Below are 16,525 nucleotides of genomic sequence, written 5' to 3' on the forward strand. Positions count from 1 at the left end.
TAGAAAAAAAAAGATATATACTGCTCAAAAAAATAAAGGGAACACTTAAACAACACAATGTAACTCCAAGTCAATCACACTTCTGTGAAATCAAACTGTCCACTTAGGAAGCAACACTGATTGACAATACATTTCACATGCTGTTGTGCAAATGGAATAGACAACAGGTGGAAATTATAGGCAATTAGCAAGACACCCCCAATAAAGGAGGGGTTCTGCAGGTGGGGACCACAGACCACTTCTCAGTTCCTATGCTTCCTGGCTGATGTTTTGGTCACTTTTGAATGCTGGCGGTGCTTTCACTCTAGTGGTAGCATGAGACGGAGTCTACAACCCACACAAGTGGCTCAGGTAGTGCAGCTCATCCAGGATGGCACATCATTGCGAGCTGTGGCAAGAAGGTTTGCTGTGTCTGTCAGCGTAGTGTCCAGAGCATGGAGGCGCTACCAGGAGACAGGCCAGTACATCAGGAGACGTGTAGGAGGGCAACCACCCAGCAGCAGGACCGCTACCTCCGCCTTTGTGCAAGGAGGAGCAGGAGGAGCACTGCCAGAGCCCTGCAAAATGACCTCCAGCAGGCCACAAATGTGCATGTGTCTGCTCAAACGGTCAGAAACAGACTCCATGAGGGTGAAATGAGGGCCCGACGTCCACAGGTGGGGGTTGTGCTTACAGCCCAACACCGTGCAGGACGTTTGGCATTTGCCAGAGAACACCAAGATTGGCAAATTCGCCAATGGCGCCCTGTGCTCTTCACAGATGAAAGCAGGTTCACACTGAGCACATGTGACAGAGTCTGGAGACGCCGTGGAGAACGTTCTGCTGCCTGCAACATCCTCCAGCATGACCGGTTTGGCGGTGGGTCAGTCATGGTGTGGGGTGGCATTTCTTTGGGGGGCCGCACAGCCCTCCATGTGCTCGCCAGAGGTAGCCTGACTGCCATTAGGTACCGAGATGAGATCCTCAGACCCCTTGTGAGACCATATGCTGGTGCGGTTGGCCCTGGGTTCCTCCTAATGCAAGACAATGCTAGACCTCATGTGGCTGGAGTGTGTCAGCAGTTCCTGCAAGAGGAAGGCATTGATGCTATGGACTGGCCCGCCCGTTCCCCAGACCTGAATCCAATTGAGCACATCTGGGACATCATGTCTCGCTCCATCCACCAACGCCATGTTGCACCACAGACTGTCCAGGAGTTGGCGGATGCTTTAGTCCAGGTCTGGGAGGAGATCCCTCAGGAGACCATCCGCCACCTCATCAGGAGCATGCCCAGGCGTTGTAGGGAGGTCATACAGGCACGTGGAGGCCACACACACTACTGAGCCTCATTTTGACTTGTTTTAAGGACATTACATCAAAGTTGGATCAGCCTGTAGTGTGGTTTTCCACTTTAATTTTGAGTGTGACTCCAAATCCAGACCTCCATGGGTTGATAAATTGGATTTCCATTGATTATTTTTGTGATTTTGTTGTCAGCACATTCAACTATGTAAAGAAAAAAGTATTTAATAAGATTTTCTTTCATTCAGATCTAGGATGTGTTATTTTAGTGTTCCCTTTATTTTTTTTGAGCAGTGTATAATTAAGAAACCATAAGCTGTTTCTTTGACCGTGCAATGCAACTCTTGTGCCTGCCAGGACATGTTCTGTGGCTTTTTGTAACAAGCATGAGAGGAAATAGGCCAAAGCAGTTGTTGCATAGTTAAAAACAACAAAATCATTGTTATAATAATGCATATCTGAGCAAAATCTACATTTCTGGTCTTATTATAGCATAGTTCTGGCATTTGAATTCAAATGAAGCATGTTCTCTTTTTGTATTGCTCTCTTTTGATGGATAAGGAACATGTAAGTATTTGATCATAATGAGGTTTGACCATTTTCCCACCCATTCTGAATCAGAGGCTAAGCAGATTTATTTTTTCCATCTATAGCAGTTTAGATTTATCAGAACTGGCAAAGGCAGCAAAGAAGAAACTCCAGTCTGTAAGTGTTCTAGTCATTCAGGTTTTGATTGTAATATCATACTGTACATAATGCATAGAGACGCATGTAATGTAACCAAACCATATCATGGAACTAGTTCTGGTTTGATTTCTCACATATCACAAATTTAATTTCAGCTCAGTAATCATTTGTTTGAGGAGCTGGCGATGGACGTGTATGACGAGGTGGACAGACGGGAGACGGATGCAGGTAAGACACACTGAGGGACCGACAGTGATGTGGAGTAACATCAGTGCATGTTTCTTAGCATTTAGTCCACCATGTCCAGTTAAACATCTTGATGGTGTTCATTAGGCACCAAACTGAAGAAAACCAACTGAAACTGGGAGGGACTACCTTGACTTATCCAATAAGAAACACGCATTTTTGTTTTCTGTTGCAAAAAGTTTTCTGTTTGCGTTTCCTAATGAACATGGCCCTGATGCAACACTCCTATGTTCTGCACAGTATGGCTGGCGACACAGAACCACAGCACGCTGGTGACAGACACCACCGTGGTGCCTTTCCTTCCTGTGAACCCCGAGTACTCATCAACACGAAACCAGGCAAGCCTGCTGCATACAGTATACCACCCTCCCGAGTACTTTGAGCTTTGATATAGCTTTAGTTACATACAGTTGAAGTCAGAAGTTTACATGCACCTTAGCCAAATACATTTAAACTCAGTTTTTCACAATTCCTGACATTTAATCCTATTAAAAATTCCCTGTCTTAGGTCAGTTAGGATCACCAGTTTATTTTAAGAATGTGAAATGTCAGAATAATTGAAGAGAGAAGGATTTCTTTCAGCTTTTTTTCTTTCATCACATTCCCAGTTGGTCAGAAGTTTACATACATTAAATTACTATTTGGTAGCATTGCCTTTAAATTGTTTAACTTGGGTCAAATGTTTCGGGTAGTCTTCCACAAGCTTCCCACAATAATTTGGGTGAATTTTGGCCCATTCCTCCTGACAGAGCTGGTGTAACTGAGTCAGGTTTGTAGGCCTCCTTGCTCGCACACTCTTTTTCAGTTCTGCCCACACATTTTCTATAGGATTGAGATCAGAGCTTTGTGATGGCCACTCCAATACCTTGACTTTGTTGTCCTGAAGCCATTTTGCCACAACTTTGGAAGTATGCTTGGGGTCATTGTCCATTTGGAAGACCCATTTGCGACCAAGCTTTAACTTCCTGACTGATGTCTTGAGATGTTGCCATAATATATCCACATAATTTTCCTCCCTCATGATTCTATCTATTTTATCTATTGAAGTGCAGCAAAGCACTCCCACAACATGATTCTGCCACCCCCGTGTTTCACGGTTGGGATGGTGTTCTTTGGCTTGCAAGCCTTCCTCTTTTTCCTCCAAACATAACGATGGTCATTATGGCCAAACGGTTCTATTTTTGTTTCATCAGACCAGAGGACATTTCTCCAAAAAGTACGATCTTTGTCCGCATGTGCAGTTGCAAACCATGGTCTGGCTTTTTTATGGCGGTTTTGGAGCAGTGGCTTCTTCCTTACTGAGCTGCCTTTCAGGTTATGTCGATATAGGACTCGTTTTACTGTGGATATAGATACTTTTGTATCAACTGTATATTCTCCCCCTCTGTTTTTCTCCCTCCCTTTAAACATGACCGGTTCTCTCAGTTTCAAATGAACGTTTATTGGTCGCGTACACCGTTTAGCAGACGTTCTAGTGGGTGCAGCAAAATGCTTATGTTACTAGGTCCTAACAATGCAGTAAGATGTCAAACAAGTAAACAAATAATAAATAAATAAAAAATCAGGAAATGTCATCAGATGCAATAGGAAAGGATACATTATGTATAATATTTCTCTCTCTAGGGACGGCAAAAACTTGCGAGATTCAATGCACATGAATTTGCAACCCTTGTCATCGACATATTAAGTGACGCGAAGCGTCGACAGCTGGGGAACTCTACGACGAGTCCCAAAGGTAGAGTAATGGACGATAATGGATCTACTACCTCTCTCTCTCACACACACATGCAATCAAAATTGTGTTGTTTTGACAAAATGAGAAAGGTGCCCCATTTTTATTTTATTTTTCTCATTTGCTTCTTTGTGGTTACAGAAAACGTTGAACTTATCCTAAAAAGCGTGAGCATCCGGCGCGGCAGTGAGGGTCTGGACAATGACCAGCCGGACTACGACAGCGTGGCCTCTGACGAGGACACTGATCAGGAGCCACCCTTGGGCAAGGACCGGACCAAGGTAACTGACGTGATGGCGTTGCACGCAAACCAAGTAAAGGATTTCAAGTACAGGACTGTATGTAGTACTGAAAATGAGCACCTCCAGTCTGGCTTTTCAATCGCTGACTTTTTCCTCTACAGAGTCTGGACTCGGACCTGTCAGACGGGCCTGTCACAGTGCAGGAGTTCCTGGAGGTGAAGCACGCCCTGTCTGCCTCGGAGGCCAAGATCAAGCAGCTGATGAAGGTCAACAGCAACTTAAGCAGCGAACTGCGACTGATGCAGAAAAAGGTACCACCCACTGCAGAGATCCACCAATCAGATCACTAACACCACCGGTCCGTCCGCCTCTTGGCTGATGAGATGGAGGGCTGGACTCGGGGCAGCACTGTGGTTGGTCAGCCGAGCTCTGGTCCCTCCCCTCACACACTGGCGTTGTAATGAGAGTCTTAACCAGTAACCACCAGACTGCTGGGGAGGTTCTCCTGCAAGGCAAGACTCTCCCTCTTGCTCCACCGTTTGGGACAGCATGTTTCAGTCCATGTTCAGACAATGGCTTCTATAGCTTGACATATTATTCTTATTTTTTTTTAACTTGTGTTAAAGAGATGCATTATTGCTCCACTGCATTGTGGAAAACCATATCCCTCCTCCCCTGTATACAGTGTATGATACAGTAAAAGCTGTGTTATTTCATATGGTATGACTAACAGGCATGCTCAAGTAATCAGCATGACATCACTCGCACTGTGAGTTTCCATCCCCTCGTTGTTTCCACAGTGACTAACATAGGAAGCATAGCATCGGTCATCTTTAATAAGGATTTTTTTTTTTACACTTTTTTAATGTTCGCTCATCAGAATTGTCCACTTGAAGGTGTGAGATAACACAGGTCTTACTTTTACACGGGTGCAGCATTTGCCTTGTCAAACGAAAAGGTCCCATTGGTCCTCTGTTGTGGTAAATATTATTTACAGCCCAGGAGTACAGTCACTTCCAGAGTTCAGCTCCATAGCTGGTGTTAACAGAATGTTTTGCTCTAACCTGGAGTCTTCCCTACCTCTATGACCCCAATAATGTATCATACTAAATCCCACAATCCGGAGTTTGTTTCAGCTCAACAGCAGCCCCACCACTTGATTTGGAATAGACCAAACTATAATTTCCTCCAATCAACAGCCGCCTGTCGACCTAAAAAGCATAGATGGTGTGACAAACGGCCTATAAAGGACCGATTTTGAGAAACCATAGAAATATGGGGAATGCCTTTACAAGGTAGTGAGCTGTTTTGAATAGCCTGTTTTTGTAGCCACAGCAGCCATACAGGCTCCGGATTGTAGCTTTGAACCCCTTTACCCTGGGTCGTGAATACTATTGTTCTATGGGACAAACAGTACAAGCCAAACTGGTATTCCTCAGTGGTGGATGTGTACAGTATGTGATTTAGCTATGTGGGCTGGCATTGTTTAAACTGATTGGATACTCTGTCTTAGCTGTCAGAGAACTTCCCCCTTGCCCTCTATGAATGAAATGGCACACTTCACCCTGCATTAGATTTCAACCAGACCATAGAGTTGGATAGAGCGCACACTTGCAAAAGCCTGTTTTGGAATGGGCAGTGTCATTTAGGGCTTACACTGTTTTAAACTAGTCAACTGGGTGGGACTTCCTATGGGTTCAAATGGATCACAGAATTCCATCCAGGTCAGTAGGAGGGATCAGCCAATGAATTTTACTCCTGAGAAAACATTCCAGCACGGCAGGTGGCAGTAAATCACCAAACTTGGGCTTATGCCCGTTCAGACTATATAAACTCCAGCACGGAAGGTAGCGGTATGCATCTCTTCATTTTGTTTATGAACCACTAGTTAACTAATAGAAGTAGAAGAAATGTACTACTTTAAAATTGAGAGCCCATTGTAGACGGGTTGGTTGTTTAGCAACAATACCCACGGGTGTGCAACTATGGGGCAAAACAGATGGGGTTGGCTTAGACTGTTGACAACATGTAAACTATATTTAGTCTCCAAATGTTTATTGAAAACATAAATACATTTGCACAATCAGCACTTGTTGTCTCGCAAATGCATTGTTACAGTTGTTGGTTAGCTAGCTAGCGAATTATATCCATATTAGCATAGCCATGATCTCAGTCAAAACACCTCAAAGCAAGACATGGTATCACTAACCAGATACAAGCTGAAATGAGACACCTACATTTCCCCACAAGGCAAATTCTTGTCACTGTTGCTAGCTATCTGACCATTCAGAATCAACCAGTCAATGGTGCTCCTCGTGCTGTCACAGGAGCAATAATGGAAAAGTGGGGGTGTGCCCTCTTTCCAACTCTATGAACCAGATAATGCAATTGCACAAGATGGAGAACACTGATGGGGGCATATCTCTTCCTCTTTGACTATCAAGATCTAAAAGGGTCTTTGTATTTTCTGGATGCCTCTCTGCCACTGCCTGGGCATCCCTGGCACACAATCTTTGTCCTTTGGTACTCATATCTTATCTATTAATCATCTCAGACAGAGACAGGAACTATCTGAACTCTCTGGCTTGCCTGCTGCCCTTTCTGCTTTCTCTTACGTCTTGCTGTGATTTGAGTGGAGTTTTTCAAATGCCCAGCATGAGTAACACCAGGGGGGACATGATTAACAAGAAGATTAACCATGTTAATTAGCATGTTATAAAGACATAAGTAGTAGCCTATAACATTGGGCTTAGCTTAGTACAGATTGATGCTGACGGTTCCCAACACCGGAAGTCAACCATTAGAAGTAGAGAAATGGGGGCAAATCCTAACTTTCACTTAGTCTCCCATTGACATCAATTCATGACAAGTGAAAGTTAGGATTCGCCCCGTGGAGAATAAAGCATGCGTTAAAGCTAGAAAACTTAAACACCTTGCTTGCTGATAAGAAAAGCGCCCTTTTAGTGTATTTGCTGACCCGTCTCTTCCAGCTGCATTCTCTGCAAAGCGAGAACACGTCTCTCAAGCGACAGGGCCCAACCACCCATATCTATCAGGTCCCCATCAGCAGCGGGTCAGAGTACACTGACCCTCCTTCCTCCAGCCCCTCGGCCATGAAGCGCCGGCAGTCAGCGCGGGCCAGCCGGCCCATGTCCATGTCTATTTATGAAACTGGCTCGGGCCTGAAGCCCTACCTCCCCAAGGGGGAGACCCCCTACCCAGAGGAGGGTATCCCCACCCTGCAACCCTTCCTCCCACCTCATGTAAGTAAATATCCCGCAGCCAGCCTCCTTTGCCATTCGCTCTCCCATCTCCATCTTCTTGTAGTCTCCTCAACCATTTCTCCTTCTATCTTTTCCTACAGTCTTTTTTTTAAATCTCTTCCGTTTTCCTTTCTGCTTTTAATATATTTTTTTCTGTTTTTCTTTGGTGTACTGTAGTGTTTGCTGGTAGCTGTTATTTGGCACCTTGAACCTGATAGTGATAATCAGCCAATACAATGCCAAGCACACAGGTCACAGGCAGCTAGTCTCATAGGATTCTTCTCTGGACTGTTGGTTTCCACAGTGTTTCCTGGGCCGTGTTCCAAGACCTTTTAGAATGCATCTCTCTTCTCCCTTCCTTAAAGGGATAGTTCACCAAAATTACATATTGGTTTTCTTACCCTGTAAGCAGTCTATGGACAACGTATGACCGCAATCCATGCTTTGGTTTAGTTTCCCTTGCACTGTTTCCAAATGCTAATGTGTTAGCATTTGTGGCACAAATCCTATTCAACATGTCCATATAATCCGAAATAATCTAAAATTGATTGTGAAGCTCATAGATTTGAACATGGTGCAAAATAAATGCTAATTTTGGTACCATAACAAATCAAAACAAGGCATGGATTGCTGTCATACCTTGTCCATAGACTGCTTACAGGGTAAGGAAACTAATGTATAATTTTGTAATTTGGGTGAACTATCCCTTTAAGATAATCACAGATCTATAGGTGAGTAGATATGTGAAAACATTTCCACTGAATTGCTTTCAGCATCTTACTGTGTTAGATCTGTGATGGGTGCATTTTAAGGTATTCGAACAGGGCCCTTGGAGTACTCTGTTCAAATATTGTCTCAGACAATATGAAAGATGTCAGAATCACACTTGTTATTTTAATTTGAATCTGAAATATTTGGAAGGTTTGTATGTCATTTCAAATAAGCATTAAACATTAACATCCCATAAAAAATTTAAAAAAGTTTTATTTATTTATTTATTTATATCTCCATGACTAACTAACACAGAATTTCCAAAACTTGGCTTGTGACCCCATGTGGTGATTTGGAAATGTGGTCGTGAGAGAAACCTCACGCTTGGGTGATAGAACCGGGTTTACATCAGTAACCTCCAGTAGTCACTAGATGTGGTTGTAATAAACAGAGCGGTATCTGTTTTCTTCCTACAAATATGGCTCTACCTTTTGAACTGTTTAAGCTACAAAATATGATGACCCTGTCACTGAAAGATAAAACTGTGTGTCTTCTGTTTCCCTCTACGATGCCCACAATCTATATTAAAACAAGTGCACAAGACCAAGCACTAAAACAGACGGGGGGAGAAGAACGTCATCAATGATGGTGTTCTTTTCTACACAGAAGATCATAAAAAATCATTACCTAATGATCTTCTGAACTACCTTTCTGATGCATTTCAGTCTCTTCAAAACTTCAGCTTGAGATACTGTCAAAAATAGTGTCAGACTGATTTGCAATAGATTGTCATACCCCCAATAAAAAAATTTAAAAAAAGAATCTCACATTTTCACACTTTATTTATATTGAAATGGGATAGGTGGGCAAAAAAAAGTTTGAACCCTTGAACTAACAACATAATTTATGGTTCTAAATCCTGGTGTATATGAATTCATTTTTAAACAAAAGGAATTTGGTGTTTTTGTAATTGAACTAAACTGTTCTGGTATTTCGAGAGGCATTCCAGGATTGGTAGATCTCCACTCACCGGACGATTTTAGGTACACCCATCTAGTACCAGGTCGAACCCCCCTTTGCCTCCAGAACAGCCTGAATTCTTTGGGGCATTCTACAAGGTGTCTAGAACGTTCCACAGGGATGTAGGTCCATGCTGACGTGATGGCATCATGCAGTTACTGCAGATTGGACAGCGGTACATTCAAGCTGCGAACCGCCTGTTCCATCTCATCCCAGAGATGCTCTATTGGGTTCGAGGTTTGGGGTCTGTGCAGACTGTGCCTGCCACTCAAGTAAACTGAACGCGCGGTCATATTCCAGGCAATGTTTTTCCACTCCTCAATTGTCCTCAAATGTTGGTGATCGCGTGCCCACTGGAGCCGCTTCTTCTTGTTTCTAGCTGATAGGAGTGGAACCCGGTGTGGTCGTCTGATGCAATAGCCCATCCGTGACAAGGATCAACGAGTTGTGCATTCCGAGATGCCGTTCTGCACACCACTGTTGTACTGCGTGGTTATTTGTCGGTTTGTGGCCCGCCTGGTAACTTGCATGATTCTTGCCATTCTCCGTTCAATCTCTCTCGTCAACGAGCTGTTTTCGCCCACAGGACTGCCGCCGACTGGATGTTTTTTTATTTGTTGACCATTCTCTGTAAACCCTAGGCACTGTCGTGCATAAAAAGCTCAGGAGGACGGCGGTTTCTGAGATAGTGGATCCGGCGCGTCTGGCTCCGACGATCATACCACGCTCAGTCGCTTAGGTCACTCGTTTTTGCCATTCTAACATTCAATCGAATAGTAATTGAATGCGTTGATGCCTGTCTGCCTGCCTGCTTTATATAGCAAGCCACGGCCACGTGAATCACTGTCTGTAGGAGCGAATTTTCGCATCCTACTCTATCAGAACCCAAAATATAAGTTTGTTTTCCTCCATTGTTTGTGAACAATGTAATTATAAATGTGGCCTTCGAAGCCAGTCCCACTGCTTTTTCCATTCATCCCTTCTAATAAGGGACTGATTTAGACCTGGGACACCTGGTGGGTGCAATTCTAATGTTTAGGTAGAACAGAAAACCAGCAGTACTCCAGACTTCGTAGGGTAATATTTGAATACCCCTGCTGTAGCCTATAGCTGCAACACATGGTTAAAACTAGAATTTTTATCTCATGGATGGTCTTTCCTTTTGTCTATGGATTTTATAATGGTTGCATTTATCTAGCCCCATCCCTCAGGCGTTTACAAAAACAAGTGGTGGAGTGACTGCCTTGTTGTTTTTCGAATCCCAGAATGCCCCTTTCAATATCGCTATGAAACAATCTTGTACTATGCAGTATCAAAGGTAGAATATGTTCATTGTCTAGATGTTTAAAATGTTCTAGGTATGGGATGAGGTCCAGTATTCCCAGATCCAACGTGGCAATGATTGTAATGCAGTTATTCAAGTCACATGCAGTCTCGTTTATCATCACATTTTCTTGTTCACATTTTATTTTCTTCATTCTTACTTTGATTTTGGTTTCTTAGATTGTTTTTATTAAAAATGTATTTTAGTACTCCCAAACACTGTTACTTGCATGAAATCTTTGTTCTTGGGAGCACTAACAAATCTTATTTTTTTTATTTATTTTTACGTATAATTTGAACCCCTTTCTAGATGGGAAGGGGTGCTTTTGTGACCTCTTCATCCCTCCCCTCCTTCCCATCCACCCTGTCCTGGTCACGGGACGAAAGTGCTCAAAGGGTTAAGTACCTCCTCACTTGGTCCATGCCTCTTGACACAGCAAATCCATTGGGAGCCCTTGTCCTCCCTCCCTCCCTTTGTCCTCCATATGCTGCTTCCTCCCTACCTGTCCTATTGCATGAGCCAAGCCACCACCTCATGGGCTGCCATCGTTTCACCATCCATACATATCTCTAGCACCATCACCACTCATATATGTCTCCAGGGACGTCACCAGGACCTGGCTTTCAGGGTCCTGGTGATGTCTACGATGCCCGCCTCCGCAGAAGTCAGAGCATTCTTACTTCTTGTGCTTCACAGAGCTTGTGTGAAGTATCTCTACCACCACCACCACACTACATGACCAAAAGTATGTGGACACCTGCTTGTTGAACATCTCATTCCAAAATCATGGGCAGTAATATGGAGTTGGTCCCCCCTTTGCTGCTATAACAGCCTCCACTCTTCTGTGAAGGCTTTCCACTAGATGTTGGAACATTGCTGTGGGGACTTGCTTCCATTCAGCCACACGAGCATTAGTGAGGTCGGGAACTGATGTTGGGCGATTAGGCCTGGCTCGCAGTCAGCGTTCCAATTCATCCCAAAGGTGTTCGATGGGGTGGAGGTCAGGGCTCTATGCAGGCCAGTCAAGTTCTTCCACACCGATCTCGACAAACCATTTCTGTATGGACCTCGCTTTGTGCACGTGGGCATTGTCATGCTGAAACAGGAAAGAGCCTTCCCTAAACTGTTGCCACAATGTCATTGTATGCTGTAGCTTTAAGATTTCCCTTCACTGGAACTAAGGGGCCTAGCCCGAACCATGAAAAACAGCCCCAGAACATTATTCCTCCTTCACCAAACTTTACAGTTGGCACTATGCATTGGGGTAGGTAGAGTTCTCCTGGCATCCGCTAAACCCAGATTAGTCTATCGGACTGCCAGATGGTGAAGCGTGATTCATCACTGAACGCGTTTCCACTGCTCCAGAGTCCAATGGCGTCAGGCTTTACACCACTCCAGCCAACGCTTGGCGTTGTGCATGGTGATCTTAGGCTTGTGTGCGGCTGCTCGGCCATGAAAACCCATTTCATGAAGCTCCCGACAAACAGCTGATTTTGCTTCCAGAGGAAGTTTGGAACTCGGTAGTGAGTGTTGCAACCGAAGACAGATGATTTTTACATGCTTCAGTACTCTGCGTTCCCATTCTGTTAGCTTGTGTGGCCTACAACTTTGCGGCTGAGCCGTTGTTGCTTCTAGACATTTCCATTTCACAATAACAGCCCATATAGTTGACCGGGACAGCTCTCGCAGAGCAGAAATTTGACGAACTGATTTGTTGGAAAGGTGGCATCCTATGACGGTGCCACGTTGAAAGTCACTGAGCTCTTCAGTAAGGCTGTTCTACTGCCAATGTTTTGTCTATGGAGAGAACATGGCTGTGTGCTCGATTTTTAATATACCTGTCAGCAACAGGTGTGGCTGAAATATCAGAATCCACTAATTTGAAGGGGTGTCCACATACTTTGTGTGTGTAAAATATATATATATATATCCATCTATCTATCCACCACAACCACTCATACATCTCCATGACCACTGTCCCTGTTACAATCAGCTAGAAGGTTTTCAATGAAGCAGCACTATGTGCCAAGATCACACACCCATCTCGATGCAAAGGTTTGCCTACCCTCCGTGAGACCAGTTGCCAGTTGAAGTCAGCCTATTGAGAATTTTTACATTTTCCCAAATTCCTCATTCCTAATGCAAATTCCTTCCAAGCCAATATTTTGCTATACTTTTAAACTTGATGACCTCTTTTCTCCATCTCTAACCAGCACATGGCCGTTGCCAAGTAAACGTCATCCAGCATGCCCTCCCTCGCCTCTAGTAACACCTAAACTCACCGGTTATCCAGGAGTCTGTCCTGCACCAAGAGGTGGGACCTGTTCAGAAGCAAACAACCCTTAGCTCCTACCCCCTAGACACTTGTGGAGATCTGGTGAAGGTTTAAGCAATATGTTAACAATTCTATCTAACCTATCAGTGGGCAAGGTGGAGCTCTCAGATTTCCACAAGTGCATAAGGGCTAGGGGTTGTTTCTGGACAGGGCCTTTGACTGACCAATGCGCAGAACTTCAAACCCAGTGGTAAAGAAATTGACAAAACACTTGTACAAGCTAATCCCACTTTCAGCAGTTTGCTGTATTGTGTTTGTGTGGGCTGTGGCATCTTGCCCTGCAGACAGGAAGAGGATGTTTTTTGAGCGGGTCTATTGGGCTAGGCTGGAAAGGGTATGTAACTACGGTATGTGGCCTGTGTCCCCCTTTGGGTGTTTGTCTCTGCTCTTTTCTTTGAAACGCACCGCTTCTACATAGTTTCTCTTCTCTGCTGAAAGAGCGAGGAATGTGCATGGACGCGACGGTCAGTGCTGTGCGCCCAAGCTTCCAATCTGATACTAGAGTAAAGCAATTATCCACCAGTCTTGTGACGCAGCACACAATGCTTCCAGGCTGGATGGAGCACGTAGTATAGAGTATTGAGCACAGCTGACTTTAAATGGTCAGATACATTTGTTAATCAGTACCTGCATCAGCATCGCCTCAGTCGATGACGCAGTGCAGTTTTTAAGCTTTTGACCCAAATTAATCAGAACCTTGATTCCATAAAAGTTATGACTCTGAATGAAAGTCTTGGATCGGAGCTCTGGAAAAAAATGGATCATGGTTCTGATGTAATTCATTGGCGGTGGTTTGTCTGATAGATATGCAGTCATTTCTCTCTCCTCAAACATCCCTGACTTCATCTGTCTTGGAGTGTGCATTTTAAAAAGGGTGCAGCCAGCACGGCAGTGTTCGAAGCTTTTCCTGGACTACATTTGGCCCTTCATTCCCTGCTATGGTTTAGGCTATTACTTTGTTGGTTTTAAAATTGTCTACGAGTCTCCATCTTTTACTAGCAGGAGTTCAAAGGTTTTCATTGACATTGGACAAGCCTAGCATCCCAACTTGGCATGGTACCAATCAATCAACCATTCCATTTGTCCAGTGTGGTTTCTATTACAGTAGCCTATCGACATTGGATTTGCAAATGTTACCAATTTGGTGCAGTTTCATATTGAGGGCAAAAAAACTAAAACAGTTTTGAACCCCGGATAACCTCTTTTTACTAACCCTGGCAATGAAATTCAAAAGGCTTCTCTGTTTTGCTTTCGATGTTGACTTGTTTTATGCATTGTTGTCTTTGTGTTTCTTTCCCATGGTTTTAGTTCATTCAATTTGTCACTGCCATACATACTATACTGTAAGTTTTTAGTTAAACTGTTTAAGAACATTTCTGTCAAAGTTTCTATTTACGTTTAGGCCTAGGTATGATGTAATGGTTTATGCTATACCGCTAGAAACTATTTTGTATGATGCATTGGCATTTCTTGCTTGCATTTTCATTGGTATTTGTCACAGTGACAATTTGTTTTACTCTCCTTTCTCTCCCTCTGTTAGGCCTCCAAGATGGAGAAATGGAGCAGCATGTCAGACGGTGACTATGACAACACAACCAATGACTCTGAGTTGGAGGACTCAGGGTAGGAACACACACACACACACACACACACCTTCTGTGTGCACGGACAGACAATTCACTGATACAAGCCACACAAAGCAAAGTCACACTGTCAGATTGGAAATCATCCCTTCAAAGTTGCCACTGCTTCCAGTGTTACACATCAGGTGGCGAAAGTTAGGTCTGGATGTAGGGGTGCAGAGATTGTAGTAACATCCTTAATTTCCCTGTCTCTCCCCCCCTGGCAGTGTGGGCAGGAGGGGGAGGCTGAGGAGCAGTGGCTGGCTTGGGGAGGGCAGCTCCATCCCTGAACTGGATGATCTTGAAGCCGAACCAGACTCTGCGCTCCCCAGCACCGAGGATGTCATTCGCAAGACCGAGCAGATCACCAAGAACATCCAGGATCTGCTCCGCGCTGCACAGGAGAACAAGCACGACAGGTGAGGAAGAAGTGGCAGGTCACGAGCTCAACAGCAAAAAAAACAAATGAAATATAACTCCTATGTTGTAACTATCTCTATTGAGATAAAACTAGGCTTTTTCTGTCTAACAGAATTCATTATCACAGCTTCACCATTTCTCTATTGTATATTCATCAAAGTACCTCCACTTCCTAGATTATTGAGTTCCCCCCGCTGTCACTGATTTGTTTACTGGAGCTCTGCATTTTGTGTTCTTCTCAGTTTAGTGTTTTTTTATTATTCCCTCTATGATTTCACCTCTGTCTTTTTCTGTGTTCTCCCCTCCCTGTGTCCTCTCTCGCGTGTCATTATTTCGAGGGTGTTGTGGTCCTCTGGTCTCTCCCCCTCTATTCCTGTAAGCAGACCTTGTGAGGGTGTCCGCCGGCTCAGGCACAGTCTAGGCTGTTTCAGCAGCCTGGTGCCCTGGGCCGAGAAGGCCCCCTCTCCCCTGCAGCCCCTCAACCTGCGCTCCCCCGATCCTGCCGCCTGGTACTTTTACTGGCCTCTGTCCTTGCCTCTCAGGCACAGTGTCTCACCCCTCCCTCCCCTCCCTCTCCCTCACACCCCCCTCCTCCCTCTCACTCTTCACACCCCCCCCCCCACCTTCCCTCTCACTCTTACACACCTTCTCGGTCTTGCCTACCCCTGCTCGGTTGCCCAATTCTGATGACTGATTCCATCCTTTTGCTATGTGTGGCCTGCTAGGCGTTAGCGTGAAAGGCTGATCCTAAAGAAATCTCACTCACCTACTCTCTTCATTTCTTCCATTGCAAACATCAGTGCAAACACCACTACCTCAAAACTAAACTTTTGATATTCAAGGTACTAATGATTTGTTTAGTTGGTATTCCGTTGAATCTTTAGTAGTCCATCTAATGTAGATAAGGGGGCTAATCAACTTTATACAATTATTTCTATATGTATTTATGTTAGGGAATGGTGCCCTGTAGTGTAATATCCAAATGAGCAATTATAATATTTTCTATTTTCTTGTTTTGTCATAGCTGATAGTTCATCACACACAATCAGTTCTAATCCCTCACCCCTGTCTATATTACCCATGATTTATAGCCTGGGTACCAATCTGTTTCTGCTCTCTTGCCAACTCCTCAGTGCAGAAACTGATTGGCACACAGGCTACGGTAATTATGGCAGCTGCAGTTTGACCGTGTCAGAATGCAATATTTTGAATAGCATAATAGATTAGCGAAGCACTAAGAATGGACTGCAGTTTGTTTTTCAGCATGTAGCTCTGTGAGTGTTGAATTGTGTTTTGCCTCTTCACCTAGACTAAAAACTCAGATCTGTCTTGTTTTGAATATTGTTGTTTTGGGATTGCAAAACATTTTAATGTAAGTTTTTTTTTCTTTTTTCTTTTTTCTCCATTAAATAATGATGACATGAAAAGTCTGACTTATTAACCTCTCTCCTCCTGATGCTTTCCTCTTAATTAAAGCTTTATACCCTGCTCCGAAAGAATACATGTGGCTGTGACGGAAATGGCTGCCCTCTTTCCTAAGGTAAGCTCACAGAACGCTCCATGGTACCACCATCACACACACGCAAAGGCCTTTTAACCCTTTCCCCCCTCACCTTGTATTATCAATTTGTATTGCATCCTC

General features: G+C 44.1%; 1 protein-coding gene across 8 annotated transcripts in view; it reads left to right on the forward strand.

Moving 5' to 3' along the window:
• Nucleotides 1-16,525, forward strand: part of git2a (G protein-coupled receptor kinase interacting ArfGAP 2a) — a 33,302-nt gene that overhangs the window by 12,177 nt on the left and 4,600 nt on the right. For 3 of the 8 annotated variants that reach the window (XM_082968654.1, XM_082968655.1, XM_045706744.2), the window contains exons 9-20: nt 1,935-1,986; nt 2,124-2,196; nt 2,455-2,552; nt 3,838-3,949; nt 4,088-4,227; nt 4,350-4,499; nt 7,179-7,451; nt 10,816-10,902; nt 14,382-14,464; nt 14,691-14,882; nt 15,267-15,392; nt 16,360-16,423. In XM_082968654.1, the coding sequence (XP_082824780.1) occupies nt 1,935-1,986; nt 2,124-2,196; nt 2,455-2,552; nt 3,838-3,949; nt 4,088-4,227; nt 4,350-4,499; nt 7,179-7,451; nt 10,816-10,902; nt 14,382-14,464; nt 14,691-14,882; nt 15,267-15,392; nt 16,360-16,423 (1,450 nt within the window). Of the gene's footprint in view, nt 1-1,934; nt 1,987-2,123; nt 2,197-2,454; nt 2,553-3,837; nt 3,950-4,087; nt 4,228-4,349; nt 4,500-7,178; nt 7,452-10,815; nt 10,903-12,719; nt 13,007-14,381; nt 14,465-14,690; nt 14,883-15,266; nt 15,393-16,359; nt 16,424-16,525 lie in introns of those variants that run through there. The other 5 variants (XM_014172130.3, XM_082968653.1, XM_014172135.3 and 2 more) reach the window with 5 other exon arrangements.

The sequence above is a fragment of the Salmo salar genome, chromosome 24, assembly GCF_965601325.2.
Source record: "Salmo salar chromosome 24, fSalSal1, whole genome shotgun sequence".
NCBI classification, from domain to species: domain Eukaryota; kingdom Metazoa; phylum Chordata; class Actinopteri; order Salmoniformes; family Salmonidae; genus Salmo; species Salmo salar.